The 16,213-nt window shown below is 44.1% G+C and overlaps 1 protein-coding gene across 2 annotated transcripts in view; it reads left to right on the top strand.

The window, feature by feature from the left end:
* The window catches only part of GSG1L2 (GSG1 like 2), a 625,141-nt gene extending 609,697 nt beyond the window's left edge, over nucleotides 1–15,444 (top strand). For both annotated transcript variants that reach the window (XM_069654469.1, XM_069654468.1), the window contains one exon: nucleotides 14,916–15,444. In XM_069654469.1, coding sequence (XP_069510570.1) covers nucleotides 14,916–15,198 — 283 coding nt within the window. In that variant the 3' untranslated portion in view covers nucleotides 15,199–15,444. The remainder of the gene's footprint in view (nucleotides 1–14,915) is intronic.
* Nucleotides 15,445–16,213: the final 769 nt, after the last annotated feature.

Below are 16,213 nucleotides of genomic sequence, written 5' to 3'. Positions count from 1 at the left end.
CAATACATGTGCCATCAGGTGATTCCTGGGAAGAGGATCCATAGGAGCAAGGAATCATGAGGGCAGCATGTGGGAGAGGCATACATGATTTTGCTGGGAGGGTGTAGAGTGATTCAGAATGGCAACAGTCTGTCTCTTGAAGCCTCTGGACAAGTCACATGCCATCAGGTGTTGCACAAGAGGGGGAGTAAGAGGAGCTGGGAATCCCTAAGGGTAGATTGTGGAAGAGTCATGCATGCGTTATTATTCTGGGAGGAAGAAGCAGAGATTCGGGGTCACACTGGGTGCCACAGAGGTTTGGAACAATACGTAGCCCCCAATCCAGCAAGAGTCAGGGGGAGAAATGTTGCTTTTGCTTTGGGCAGTCTTGCGGGAACAGTTTGTGCATTGGGAAGGATAACATTTCTAGGAGTCAGCTTAAGTTGTCATTCAACACACGTTCAACACACCCGCCCAAGTCATTCAGGTGGATACTAGAACAATAACATACACAGGTTTTGCAACACACCAATGGACATCCACCCAGACCAAGAGAGGAAGATGCACTTGCAATTTCTCCCTGCATCTCAAGTCCAGAAGTGGGAATGGTGCAGATGGTACATAATGAAGATCAGGGATGACCAACAGACAAATCATAGTTGAACTGAAGAGCTGAAAATCCCACGTGTCTATCTCTGCTGCCACCACTAGGTCACCCAGTAATGCGTATGCAATGGGTGATGATCTAGACAAAGATTATACTGCATCTGAGTCAAGATGGGACCAAACACAACCAATGGAAAACAGTGATAATGAGGTGCAAAAGGACAATGGCACCACAGATGTGGAAGTGTCAGTATTAGTAGAAGATTGCCCCAGGCTGAATACAGCACCTTTTGATAAACCTGCTTACTCTTGCAGAACACAAAGCAGATGGCATCATCACATTGCCTCCTGAGCACAACCAGACGCACCACCTTCAGCACCATCACACCCACACGCACCCAGCCTGTGTGCTAAAAGCACACTATGGAAGTTAAAAATGTGTCAGTTCTCTGCAGGGAATAAACAGCAACTGAATCTGGCCACTTGCACATGCTGCTGGAAACCAGTGTGCTATGTGAAGGCCGGGACCATTTGGGACCATTTGGGACCTACATCTATGCAGCGCCTTATGCAGCAGCACCATATGCAGAAATTGGAAGAAGTCAAAAGATCTGAGGAGAATCCCACCCCGTACCATCAGATATGCAAGCATTTAAATATAAAATATGTGACAAGTGCAACACCATGAAAGATCATTGCAATACATATAGTAAAGCTCTACATGGGGCATACAGCAGCTACTCTCTTATGTTAGCTCTGCACTACAACCTTTCAAGGGAGCCACAAATTGGCTTAACCATCAAAAACATGCCCTCTGATGTACCTGCCTAAGCTCAACCCGACCAACATGTCAGGTACCTGTGCTAATGGAAAGTTATGCTGATATACCAGAGCCATTGAAAGAATTGATTTCATTCTTGCATTTTGATCCATGGGTAGTGAGAATTGAATACCTGTCCACTTCCTATGTGGACACATGTTTCAAAGTAAAAGTGGGCACTTTTCATCTGTCTTTCTTAAGGGATGATATTTTGCATAAAGTATCACCAGGAGGAGGCAGTGTGGAAATTTACAGGAATTATTTGCAGCAGCCTTGCAACATCAATTGGGGCAAGAACACAAGCATAAGGGGTGACCTGACTAGCATAGCGGCAAAGGCGCAGGCCATGCAAACACCAGGGCAGGGCAAGGGTTCGGACCCCATCAGCAGTGGACAGCCACCTTTGGTGAGGAAGGATAGCTCAGGGGCAATATGTTTGTCTTGGAAGCAAGACAATGCGGCGCAACACAGGTTCGAATCCCGATCCCATGCTGAGAAACCACTCGTTGGTATTAAGCATGTTATAAATGAACACATATATTATAATAAAACCAACAGCCCCACATTTTGGCATCTGCACTGGGCATGGAACCCTCAGGAGGTTGTACATCATCAATGGGCAGTATGTCACACGCACACCTGTTGAAAGCTGTGTGAGCAGTGTGGGTGCAGACTATGGAGAGGATAATCTGTGGGACCCCCTCATCAGTGACTTGGGCATCTTCAGTACAGACTGGCCCTTAACACGATTATACAGTAGTCCGTCAGCCACACAGACACTTGATGTCTAACTACTGAGAACTCCACTTGTGGGAAGGGTTGAGGAACCATTGTGTTATTGGTACAGAAGGTGCTCCATCTTGCAAGCAGCACTTGTTCAAGTAGATAAAGAATCATTAAACTGCACCTCCTCCCTGGCAAGTGTTACCTCTAAGAGAGCTGTTTAGTGTGGCTGCACTATGGTCTCTAACCCCAGTAGGAGCCTTGCAGTGCTGCATGTTGAACAACTGACAGTAGAAACAAAGAACAGTCGCTTGATTGTGGATGAATATGTAACAACATCTGCCAACACACCAACGCAGATGATGAGGTTGATTTATTACCTAGTATGTGTCAGAGGCTGAAAAGAGGAGTGGGGGAGAGAGAGAGAGAGGAGAGAGAGAGAGAGAGAGAGAGAGAGAGAGAGAGAGAGAGAGTATATATAAAACGAATAGCCCTTACTAGAAGCTGTCTTACATATGCTATCGAATTCACTATACTGCAAGTAATGGTTTCAAATCCTAATGACACTCATGTCAAAGGTTTTCATGTTTTCCTACAAGGCAAAGCCACTCAGTAAGGTTGTCAGGCTCCGTCACCTGGCACAACCACCCCTTAAAATGATCAGGTTCTTCCTAGGGGCACAGCCACCCCTTAGGGGGTCAGCTTCTTTTCACAGGGAACAGGCACCATGTATGGTTCTTTGGTTTGTCTGAGGGTCTAAACACCCCTTAGAATTCTCTGGGTTTCCACAAAATGCAGCCTGCTCTTAGAGTGTTCAGGTTTTGTATCCAGCATGTAATCAGCTCCAACTGAACGCAGCAAATACCGAAATTGTTTTGTGGAAAATGATGGCTGAGAAGCAGGCTCCCCTACCTCCTATCCTGGGTGAGGAACTTCAGTTTGCCAGGAAGTCCAAAATTCTAAGCTGCGTTAGGTAGGAGAACCTAGGCAGTGGGGCTAAGGTGAAGGCAGTGTATTTATTACTCCCTGGGCGTGCCTAGGAATGTCCTCCCCTTTCTACCTGCAGAAGATCATGCAGTGGTAGTGGGGGCAATGCCAAATACAAACCTTGACAACTGCAACAGTCTGATGGCAGGTATTCCAACAAAGCAGGTAGTTAGACTTCAGAAGGCCCAGAATGCGACAATCAGACTGATTGGACATCTGGGGAAGAGGGATCATGTATCTGCCCTGCGTAGATCCCTTCATTGTTTATTGGTAGAAGATTGAATTAAGTTCAAAGTGGCCTGTCTGATGTATAAGTGTCTGAATGGGCTAGCTGCAGACTATCTCACTGCTAAGGTCCTTTTGTACCATCCAACTAGAGAGCCACGCTCTGGAGATAAACTATTGGTGATTGTCCCACGCTCCAAAGTGGTCAACAGGTGGGATAGTTGATTTGGAGTGTTTGGACCTAAACTTTGGAATGAACTCCCATTGGAAATCAGAGCCTATCAGTCTCTGGGGCAGTTTAGAAAGATGTTGAAACCCCATTTGATTGGAAAGGCAGTTCTGACATGGATTCCACACAATGTCAAATTTTCTTCAGCATTTTGCGCAAGTGTTCATATGTGCCTGGATACAGTTGAGTCTGTCTTGGTGCGCTATATAAATAAACAATTTAAAATGAATTAATCCACTAATTAACTAATTCCCTTTTCACAGGTCACAGAAATTCACTACATTTCTCAGGTTGTTCACAGGGTGCAGCCACTGCTTAGTGTTCTTGGGCTTTTCCAAAAGGCACAACCGCACACTCACCAAGGTTCACTAATGTTGAAGTCAAAAAAGTTGTATTCAGCAAAAATGGTGGGAGGGATGGAGAGGAGGCACCAATCACAGCTAAACCAGACCGAACTCTCAAGATAGCAAAATGCTACAACAAATACAACAATATAACCTTTTAATATACTTTGAGTTCAATTATGATTTTAGGACAACGCCAGGCAAAGTGCTAATCGATTGATCCCAGGAAAGTGAGTAGAAGAGCTGTCGGGTAGGACGCATCCCATTTGTACTGTGCTCTGTTGTTTCCCAGCTTGGTTTAAGCTTTATAAATTCTATACATACGTACTTTCAAACACACATTAGTACTACTGTGGGTAGTAAAAAACTCTCTACCACTATTATTAGCAAAACGACTAATCCTATAGTATTCCTACTATTAATAGTACTAATATTCCTACTTTTTGTAATCCTTTCTCTAATACTGGTACTCCTATTACTGCAACTGGTGCAGGAAATGTTCTAGGCATTTACACTTTCTCGTGTAAAGTAAACCATTAACTTTGCCTCATTGCTTCTATAATGGATCTGCACACACTCTTCTCCTCAATGCCACTTCTTGCTCACGGGTTGAAGGAAATATAGGACAACAAAAGAAAATGAGCACTGACATTTTGAAAATATTATAGTTAGGACGAGTTGTAGGCTGGAAAAATGGCAGAAGATAACGCATTAATGGTAATTAAAAATATATGTTATTATTGAAAGAATGTGTGCTCCCATTTAAATTAACCAAACTACAAAGAGATGTCTGGCATCCCCTTCTATGCTTCAATATTTAGGCCTTATTTTCAAAACTGAAAATGTATCCTAGACAGATGGTTTGCTTGTGCTTACAATATTATAAGTGAAGACAAACATGATGAACTGCCTGACCAACCTTGGCTTGACCAGACGCTCAACCTTTTCTCCCAGAACAGCACCCGTTATTCTGGACTGATGATCAGTTCATTACCAGTATCGTAATATATCCAGGGGCTACTTGCAAAGACAGGAGAGAAGAAGGCCTCTCTTGGACGATCTTCAGACTTTTAAAGAACATCTCAGATGAGCCATTCCGTGATCACTTTATCTGTCTGATAAAGGCAAATATTGAGACATGAGAATACAACTAATAGCAAGCGGTACAACAGAGAGTTGGCTAACATGAAACAACAGGCAGAACATGAAAAGGATAGAGGTGCAAACTGTTCAAAGTGTGCCCGTAATATCTTCACCCATCAGTATGAGGAAGAGAAGAAAAACCACACAAACACATTGTTTCTACCAAGCAGAAGTGATGAAGGCATCACATAAGACAGACACACTTTTACAAATGTACAATCTGACATCCCAGGTGCCTCACCAAACCTCAGCAATGAACTCTCCTATTTTTCCATATAACAAATATACTCTATCAAACAAGGCATCCAGCCTCCTCATTGTTCTCCCACATGCTTCCTAACTCACAGTGATCCGTTGACCACATTTGAATAATTCTCACCTTTGTCAGAGATCGACATAGTCAGAATCACAAAGTGGATTATAGTTCTTGGGCTGTCCTGCAATAGGGCTGTGGTGATTTCTATCAGAAAAATGTCTTTCACTTTTCCTACCCATTCTCTGTAAATAGGGAGTTTGGGTCTTTTTGAGTATATTGTAAGGCATGCTCTAGTTGAGGGCAGTAGATTGCTAGGCGTGTGCGAGAGGGTGTTGAGGCTCTCCTCCTGTTATTCCATGCAAACAACACAAGCAGCGGGGATAGAGGGCTGTCCAACCCATCCACTTCCTTTATCCATCCCAAGACTTCCTTCCAATAGGAATGTACCATAGGGCACTCCCACCACAAGTGCCAGTAGGTTCCCCTTTTATCGCAGCCCCTCCAGCAATCACATCTTACCCCTGCATACATTTTCTCTAGTCTCTGGGGGAAATATCGCCATCTGGTTAATAACATGTAGTTGTGTAATTTATAGTGCATGGATATGGAGCCAATCACTGTACCCATGTTCCTCTCCCACTGTTTTGACTGGGTATGTTCTTTCACATCTCCCGCTGCCATCAGTGCTACATACATTTTAGATATGAAATACTTTGGCATCAACTGCTTGTCTAAAACCGCTCGTAATTCAGTCATTGTTCTGTCCAGAAAACCTGCTCACTTCGGTCGGTGAGTGCTCACTTTAGCTGCATATACATAAAAAGGGATAGGAGGTTTATTTCCAAGTCAATGAATGCCTAATTTGTCCACAGTTGGCCCACTCTTACAGTCCCCGCTCATACCATAGCTGGAATATCAATGGTTCATGAATTCAATCACAATTCGGGGAGCCCATATAGAACTAAGGGGTGAGGGCCAGGATGTCGCGACTTCCATGTCCCCTTGCTTTTTCCAAATCATCCAGAGCACCTTTGAGACCGGATGAGCACAAACCCTCCTCGGAATCCCATTTCCTGACACCCATATCCATTCCCCTATTGTGACCGGGCAAAGTAGATCATTCTCCAAGGTCACCCATTGTTTGTCCAGATTACCTCTCAGGTGGTCAACCAACACTCTGAGTTACACAGTCCAATAATAGATTTTCTGGTATGCGAGCCCTGCATCTCCTTCCCTCTTCCCTCAGGTCAGCATGCCGTAAGCCATCATCGCCTTCTTCCCTTGTTACAGAAATCTCAACCAGAACTCTTTTAGAAATGTCAAAGAATGAGGGAGGGTCCTCGACTGTTAGCATCTGAAATAGAAATAATATTGGAGGGAGAAGGTTCATCTTAATAGATCAAAATCTGCCTTCCCAAGAGAGTGTAAACCATTCCCAGCATTTCTTATCACTGTGAATACGTACTATAGGGCTGGGTAGCTAGCTCCTTACATATCAGTTAATATCAAATTCAATTTCGGAATCTCATTGGAATACAGAAAGTCTTCCTCCTCACCCATGTCTACCCCACATCTGCTGTTTATAATTCATGATAGTATCTCCCAAATACTCACTAACCCTTATCTGAGCTTGCTTAATTTTGAGTCTATTTGCCAGCATGGCATTTGCCTTGTCCCCTTTGCAGTGTCCCCTTTTTTGTAAAAGGTTTGTTTACAGTAGCTGTGGCTAATATTTAATCAGACCATAATGCTCTCAAGTATTTGCACTTATTCAGCAAGTCTTGCATCTAATCTCAACACTCTGATCTCTCCTTTTTATCTGTTTCCTATTAAGGTCAGTTCCCTCTTTTTTTTGGCACCTTTTGTCATTTTCAGCCCTCTGCAAGTAGCCTTTCCCACTTTCCCACTTCCCATACCATACTTAGTCCCACTTCTCTTGTATCATTGACCTGGAAGTAGCTTTTAATGTGTTCCCTCATCTCTTCATCATCTCTTCATCTGTTCCTCAAAGATGTTGTCTTTAAACAGTGTGTCGTTGCATGTCCAGTTCTTTTCCCTTCTCATCCTATCTCCCATGGCAATCATACGTTTCACTAAATTGTGATCCGACCATCCCACCGCAATAATAGAGACTGCCCTAATAAGATATCCCTGCCCTGCTTCCAGGAATGTGTTATAGGTTTAGTGTGGGGCAAAATAAAACATGTACTCCTTATGTGGGTTCGCCTCTCTCCAGCCATCAAGCAGGAAGCTGTTCTTTATTGCTTTCTGCTATGTGCTCCTTGCCAGGTCTCCACTTGATGCATACCATCCTTGATCAAGTACCTCTTATCTTTGGGGTCCATAACCATGTTAAAGCCCCCCCATAAATCAGCAGCCCTTCCTTCCACCCAAGCAACTTGTCCAGGAAAGTTACATAGAATCCTACTTGGCTCGTGTTTAGAGAATATCCGTCTTTAGGGAATATAGTGCACAAAGCGTCAAAGCTGAACACCTCTCAAAGCTGAACACCTCTTTAACATTTTGCCACCACCCATCTACCGCCTCCCTCTCTTGATGCCCTGCACTTATTGTATAAAATACCAACTCCCCTTTCTTATGCATGCCAGAGGCCCAAATGCTCCCTCACAAACTCAACATTTCCCTCTTCCCTGGGGCGTTCAGGCTCTTCCAGTTTAACGTGCCAAACCTCATGTCATCACTCAACATAAGCCTTACATTTTTAACTCGCCAGACGGGGTTTGGCACATCCTTGAACTGCCCAGTATTGCAGATGTTTACATGACAAAACCCCTTCAAAGACTGCTTTGTGGTGTATGCCCATTTCCCCTACCACTCTCCCCATTTATGTCCCCCAATGTCCTCCCACTCCACCTTACCCCCTCCACCCGCCCCTTAACTGGGTTTGTCATTTTTAAGTGCAGGTAGGTGGCACGGCCTGCCGTGTTACAGATGTAACCATGATGGATGAAGTGCTAGAGTGGAGGCAGTAGAATGTGAGGGACAGGGTAGAGGCAAGGGGAAAATATTAGCTAGAAGGCAGAGGAGAGGTAGGTGAAGAGGGTAACTCAGAGCAACGATGTAGGCTTTTAGTTTGGTTTTGTACAAATCATTGTGGACTGTTTCTCAGATATCCAGGGGAAGAGAATTGCATGCAAGGGTAGCAAGAAGAGAGGAAGTGAGAGGAAGCACAGTGAGGGTGTGGTGCCACAAGCATAGCCAAGGAGGCAGAGCAGAGGTTACAAGAAGGCTTATAGAGTTGGATAGGTGAGGATAGATACAGGATGCTTTTCTGTGATTAGATTTCTGAACCAGCAGCAGAAATGTAAATCTGTCCCTATTTAGTATCATCAGCCATCCAGCCTGTTGACTGTACGCTCAAGTAAATGTGAAGTGAGGGAGTTCAAAGAAAGTTGTGGTAGTAAAGTTAATGATCTTTTTGAAAGGACAGAAGCATATTTGGGGAGATTGTATAAGTCAAAAACATCGATTTTTTTTGGGAGTTAACATTTACTGTGAATTTTCAGCATAGAAAATCCTTTTATGCAAACATGAAATGTCCCACCATCCTCTCCCAAATCCTTTCCTTACCTCCCGATGAAACAACAAAATGTCTGCTGCCCTCTTTCCGCTCCAAAAGTCCACCTTCCTTTTATGTATTTTCTCCTTACCTCCCAATGCTGTTTTTCTGGTGTTCCCGAAGTCTGACACATCTTCTTTCACTTTCAGCTTTGTGCTGCCGCGCTTCTCCCATGTTTCTGAAGTCTGCTATGTTTTACTGTTTTCGGCTTCATGTTGCAGCTGTGTACAAGTAAAAGTAAACGCTGGACACAAAAGTGGATGGTCCACCCAAAGAAATGAGCCTCAATATGGGTTTGACAGTAACCGTGCTGGTGCTACCAGCGGGTGGCCACCGAACCCGTAAAAAATTACCAGCAGCTGACTTCCCGCTTACCCGCACTGTTGTTTCCGGACCAGCAAACTTAGAATAAGGTTGACAGAGTACAATACTAATTTAACTTGTGAAGACAAATATGTATTTGTTCATTTTCAAAGTGATCTTCCAATGTTACCCACTTTTGAACTAGTTTAAAAAGGTTTGATTTTAACATTTTGAAACCAAAAATATAAGAAACATTAACGATGGATAGGTAAGTGTCAGGGGATGTAGTAGAGAAGAGGTTCAGGAATTGTGGGGGTATCTCCTGCAGTATTTTAAAAGATGTTAAAACTAGTTACCGGGAGAATTTTAGAATACATTAGTAAGCATTTATTTTAGTAAAAAGGGTATAGGTTTACACTGAATGGGTTGTTCTTGTGTCTGCGTTCTTGATACTTTTGAGGTAATCTTTCACAACCTGCAAATCCTGCTTTACTTTTCTCTGAAGACTTCTTACGTGATTTGTGGGAAAGGAAATAACTTCCCATTCAGCCTCACACATCGTGCACACTTTAACAAGGTATGATATGCACAAAATCATGCTCTTTTGGGATTTTTCTTCATTGTAGCACATGGTATTGTCTTTGATCATGAGTTTATTGTAGATGTCTTCTGAGCGAATTTTGAGTATTTTCACATTCATATTTCCGTGACTTGATTTTTTCGGCTGCAATTATATGATATTATTGGTTATTTATAACACGCTCAATAACCAGAGGTTTCTAAGCGCAGACCCGGGGATCGAACCTGTGTTGCTCTGTGTCGTCTTGCTTCGAAAGCGAGCACGTTGCCGCTGAGCTATCCTCCTGAGACAATGTATTCAGCCGCGCAATGATCACGTAGATCTGTAAAACCAAAGTGGATGCAGGCACAGTAGTCAACTTTAGAGAATATAAGAGTGTTATGAAAATCTTGGCAGTGTTGAAATGAAGGAGGTCCTTATTGTCCTAATATTTAGACAGTTGAGGCAAGCCATCATTGCAGTTTTGGGGATGAAAGTAGAGAAGGTGTGAGAAGGGTTATAGATGACACAGATGTTTCTAGCTGAAGAAGATTAGGGGAGAGTGTCAGGTGGGAACTGGAAGGGCAGGGGAAGAGATGAGAGAGAGTATTTGGCGGGGAAGAAGAGCAACTCTGTTTCGGTAGAATTTAACATCAGAGACCGTGAAGATATCCAATATTTATTGGCAGGGAGACAGTTTAAAATTTGGATAGAGAGAGCAGAGAGTTCATAAAAAAAGGAAGATTATTTGAGTGTCATTCGTGAAGAGTTGGTACGAGAATCCAAAGGAGGAGATTAGTGATCCAAGGGCAGATGTGTAGAGTGTAAAGAGGAGAGGACCCAAGACAGAGCCTTGTGGAACACCACCATTTAGAGGAGTGATTTGAGAGTTGTTGTTGCTCTAGGAGACAGAGCATTGAGAAGGTGCCAGGTAGGATTCAATCCAGGCATGGGCTTGATTGTGAATCCCAAGAATAAAGAGGGTGTTGTGGAGACCAGAGTAATCCACAAAGTCAAAGGCAGTGGACAGGTCAAGGAGAATTACGATAGAGGATAGGTTGAAGTGCTTAGCAGAGGACATGAAGTTGGACACATTCACAAGAGAAGTTTCTGTGAAGTGACAGGAGCAGAAACCTGCATGTAGGTGTGTGAGGCAATAATTGATGTAGTAACCTTGTGGGAGACTACAGCACTATTATCCTCTTGGTATTATGTTGGTATAGGCCTGTACTACACAAGTTGGTAGTGTGACTGAGAAGCCAGGCTTATCTCAGGAGGGATACATGTGAGCTGTAGCAATGAACTCGACAAATACAACTAGCCAAGTAACACTTATAATTAAGGTTTTCGTTTTAAATAATTGTTTATTTATTTAACAGTAGTTTTTTAAATAAGCATTCTTTAAAAAGGTAAATATATGTAACAATCAAATATACTTTAAAATACTTTTCCCAGAATCAACACAAAGCTAGTTGATACTCTTTAGAGATGCTTCTTACACACTTCCTACACCCTGAGATGACTTCACTAATTAGTACAGTAATGGCATTTATATATCACTAGTACATTTCGAAGATTCTGAGGTTTGTAAAAAGGAAAGGTTAAGGGAAGGAAAAAGGTTAAACAGGTTCTCAGAGCATGTGAGCACTTAAATCTCCCAATGAAGTCTAGACAAAAACCTTTCCAGGCAATAATAGTTTAAAACCCAGTTTTCACCTCTGAACGACAGTACATCTCAGAGTCAAATGGACTAGAAGAGTCTGCAGGAAGCCAGGACGGACAGCCAAAGTCAATTGGAGCAAAGTCTATGGAGCTGAGGCACTTCTTAGATAACAAAGCATTGCACAAAGTTAGAGAGTTTGTTGGAGAAAAATCATTGTACGATCTCAAGCTGTTACTTGTGAAGGGTAGAGCTGAAATCACTTCTAGCAAAGTAGCACTGCAAGTCTCAACTGAGAAGAACAAAACTAAAGAGACTGAGGTAAGTACTCCATGTTGGAACAGTACCTCTGGTTAGCAGAAGAGTGGTCCAGCTGGTTTCTGTCTGGGTTTAGTCATGCAGATCCTGGGTTCCTAGGCCTCAGTCATGGGGACAAGAGGCAGGACGTCTGGAGGACTCCTGCGGCAGAAATGCAGAGGTCGGTTGCCACTACGGGCTCTTTTCAGATCAGCAGCAGTTTTCGGTTTCACCACTCGGTAAACAGCACCACTATGGATTTTGGACACCGATTGGGCTTCCTTCATTCCTTGAGTCCTGCACTCATGTGAGGGGACTCGAGCTCTGGTCATCGTGCTTCTGCAGGGTCCTGGGGACACTCCTGGAGCTTCGTGCCGGCTTGCAGGCATTGCACTCAACTATGGATTTCTTGACCCCTGGCACTCTGTTACTGAAGCACCAAAGAAGTACAGCCAGTTGGGGAAGATGGGCCAGTGGAGTTCATTTCGCTGTTAATTGGTCCCACTAACACAAGGGAAGAAGTTGTCCCTTTAGGAGTTTCTCTTGTCGATTAGAAAAAGGAATTTCAGCACAGCAACAGGGATTCGCCAAGCAATTCAAATGTCCAGGAGGATTCAGCAGTTTCTTCGTAGGGTTGTTCTTCCCAGTGGTCGACTCTGTCTTCAGTAACAAAACCCTTGTCTTTTATGCAGGTTTTTCCCATTCATGCACAGCCTAGCTGTCACTCAAACATCAGGGTGGCTCTCCAGGAAGGACAGTCAGCCAGTCAGTCAGGACTGGGTGCATTCAGGCATTCGTAAAGACAAAGGACATGGGAGTTTTGGAAACCTCCCTCACTTCCTGCCCTTCCATACACACTGGAGCCAGAGTCGGGTTTCAGTCCTGAATCCCGCCTAAGGCAAAATGAACAAAAGGCTCAAGCATGGCTTGACGTGCAGAGGAACACTGACAAAAGAACTCACAACCAGAAAATGGTGAAAAAAGAAGACAGGGGTCATTTTGACAAAATGGTCACCGATGGGTGCTATTCTGTAGCTGAGAATCCGCCTGATTCCGCCTGAGGTAGAAAAGCACAATGGTAGAAAAATTCAACCACTGCCACCAGTCATTGAAGTAGCGAGGGTAGCATAAAAAATGTTACATGTGTAGGAAGGAAAAGGGGCTACTAAGTAACTCACCAGCACTCCACATAAGATTGTGTGTCTTGGACCTACAAAGAGAAAAGGTGAGTAAAGTCAATTTCACTTTACTATTCTTGGGAACAGTAGTTTACCCAAGAAAATGTATTTAAAACTGAAGATGCTGTGTGTCACCATACAAAAAGTAGATGTCTATGGAGTTTGTCAGACTCCAAAAACAAAGGAAACACCTAATCCAAATCAGGTCAAAACACACGAGAGAGTGAGAAAAAGGGCTCATTCACTCCAGGGTTAAAATGAAAAGTCCTAAAGTCCAGCAAAAGAGCTCGGGGTCTCTTACGTTGAAGGGAATTAGCACAGAAATGAGAATTCTCCCTAACAAGGTGGTCGTGACTGTCTGGGCCATACAAGCCGGTAAGCCACTGAAATCCAATTAAAAGCCTGGAAATTGGTAAATGAGAGTGGGAGCCACCAGACTTCCCCAGTCACTGCCCCTGCCAGGGCTCTCAGTGCATCACACGCTCCCATTACAGAGACACCGAGCTGCCAACCCCACCACCCGCACCACTCCCCTTCTCGCCACATGCAACAGCTGACAATCGCAGCCCAGGCAGCCGAAATCATCCACACCCAAACCTCTGTTCCTCACCTTAATGGTGGTCTGTGGACGGAGGGCTCTGCCCCTGCCCCTGCTGCTCAATCTTTGCCTGGCTGTACCTAGCAGAGGTGGCCCAGCTTCTCCCAGTCACCTCCATTGTATTTCCAGCTACGCCTAACAGACGTATCCCTGCTGTTTATTAAGCCGCTCATCTCACTCCACATCACAATTCCATGTGGTCAACTCCAAGCAGATTGCTTTCATTTTCACGCCCCACAACCCTAAATTTGAGGGTGCCATAATAGCTTTATAAACCTCGCCCTCAGGCCATACCTGGAGTTATGGGCCTATAAACCTTGTGAAATGCCCTTGCTAGGCTCTGGCTTTTACCTCGGTCTTCAGGGCCCATAATCCCCGGCATGACCCACTGGGTAGGTCTTCAAAGCTTGATTTAAACGTTATGCTTTTTGGATATATTGGTAATGCTTTTTGGTATTGCGGATCGAATATCGAAGGTGACCCTGATTTGGCAGTGTTTGGTGCCTCTTTCTCCCCTGCATCCCTGGTGGCATTCGCTTTCCCTTAATGTTACTGTAACATGCATTGTTTTCTATTGTTTTGACTAAACCCCTCCACCTCTAATAAACAAATCTGTGTCATAAGAAGGCATTGGCTTGAGTGAAAGTTGCTGGGCATATTAATCCACATTTATGTGAAATCAAACTTCATTCCAGCTTGAGTTTGAGTTACAGGAGTGAAAGCCTCATTACGAGGCTTTCACTCCTGTAATGAAGGGTGCCGGTACGGGACCAGCACCATTCATCACGGGATGCCGAGGTCCCCTAGCTGGACCCGCAACAGACGTCTGCTAAAATCAGAAGGCCTTTCCGGGTCCCGCGAGGGGACTGTAGGAATATATAGAGCGTTTTACTAAAGGTGATGGCATTTTATTGCAAAATGTAGTGGCATTTGTTTGCCAGCAGTAATATGGCACATCTTACAGGACCAAGGAGCTAATAACAGGCACGTTAGGGCCGTTATTATCTCCATCCCCATTCCCATTGAGCCCTATGGGGGCTCAAATGGAAATGGGGAATGATTTTGTGCATGAGGAATTACCGGGTCCTACAAGGTCAGAATAACCCGCTAATTCCTCAATTCATAGAACCCGGTACTGGAACCCGGTATGGAGGCCCAATGTCTTTCTTTGCATGTTTTCATATACACAAAGCCCTTCTAAAATGTGCAGAATATAAAATCATGTTTTGAATATTAATATAAACATTTATGTTTAGTCCTACACCCATACACACACATGCACGCAGCCATACACATTATGTGTGGGACCATGCGTACATGTTCAATGTCTTTCTTTTGCACGTATTTCTTTTGATTAACACACGTTTTAGAGCCAGAAGTATATTTGAACTTTTTGCGTGTCGTTTCTAAGTGGGCTTTCTTTTTCAGCCTTGCCTGGGGGTCCTTCACCTGCTGCATGGCCGCATCAGTGACTACCATTAACAGATACACCAAAACCATCCTCGAGTTCAAGCACAAGAGGAAGAACCTGGAAAGAAGCCTGAAAAACAAGCCCAAAGTCCCTGCTTGCGCCGCCGAGCAGCCGGTGTGGGACATGTACATTGGCAGCGTGCCCAACACCACGGATGTTGACCTCCCCAGCAATGGGCAGAGCACAACCAGCGCTGATGTGAGCAGGGTCACTAAGACACAAACAGAGGAGTACTGCTGAGGACAAATGGGGTTTTGCTACACTAGACTTTTTGATAGAATGCAGGAATAAAATAAGCAACACAACTATTAAACAGAACTGCAATGATAGGAATGATTGTATTTGCTTTCAAAAGTGTCACCCACTTAAATCCAGGAATTTACAATAATATGAATACAGCGTATATGTTTTTCGAAATGGAGGGAATTGTGTTTTATTAAACGTTATTAAACAGGAGCAAGAGTGGCCTCCACACATTGTTCTTGGTCTCCCCGACCCCATTGAATGCATTCTCTAAAAAGCTTTGAAGATGTAAAATACGATATTAAAGCATTGTCTACGGATGTTCCCCCTTTTTACATCTGGCAGGTACATAATAAACTGGCCTTAGGGGACATGTTGATGCCAGTGGACCTAGTGACTCACAAAGCGCGCCATCTTCATGCCTCAGGGTTTTTAACAGGACTTCTGTGAAGGACACAGAGGGCCTCATCACGAGTTGGGCGGTTAAGCAGGCGCTAGAAGCGCTGGCGTTATTAGCCCTACCGCCAAACCCAACGGCGCTATTAGCGCCGGATCACGGGTTTGGCGTAATGGGTATTGCCCATTCCCTATTGAGCCCATTCGGGAATTCCCCATTCCCCATTGGGCTCAATGGGGAAATTTCGCACTTTTACCACCGGCAGATTTCCCACCAGCGGTAAACGCACCGAAAATCGGCAAAATCTTTCAGGATTTCCCCCCAGCTCAGAGCTGGGGGGAAATCAGCCAAAGCCGTGATTTGGCCGACCCTTAAATCCAGCGATAACAGCGCTACCGCTGTATTCAAGGGCTACCACCAAACTCGTGATGAGGCCCAGAGTGTTTATATATCGAATGGCTAAAGGCAGGACTTGCAAGACATGTGTATTACACCAGTAGTGAGTTTACAACTCCAATTAAGTTATTAGCTCTCAGAAGACTGCATTAAAAAACCTGGCAGGCAGTTCGAGTGCAAAGTTTATGGCAAGGCTTCATAAAGCGAGGTCAAAGAGTT

This window comes from Ambystoma mexicanum, chromosome 3q (genome assembly GCF_040938575.1).
Source record: "Ambystoma mexicanum isolate Mex_15411 chromosome 3q, UKY_AmexF1_1, whole genome shotgun sequence".
Lineage (NCBI taxonomy): Eukaryota > Metazoa > Chordata > Amphibia > Caudata > Ambystomatidae > Ambystoma > Ambystoma mexicanum.
Note: the sequence above shows the minus strand (reverse complement) of the source record. Positions and strands in the feature narration are given on the sequence as shown.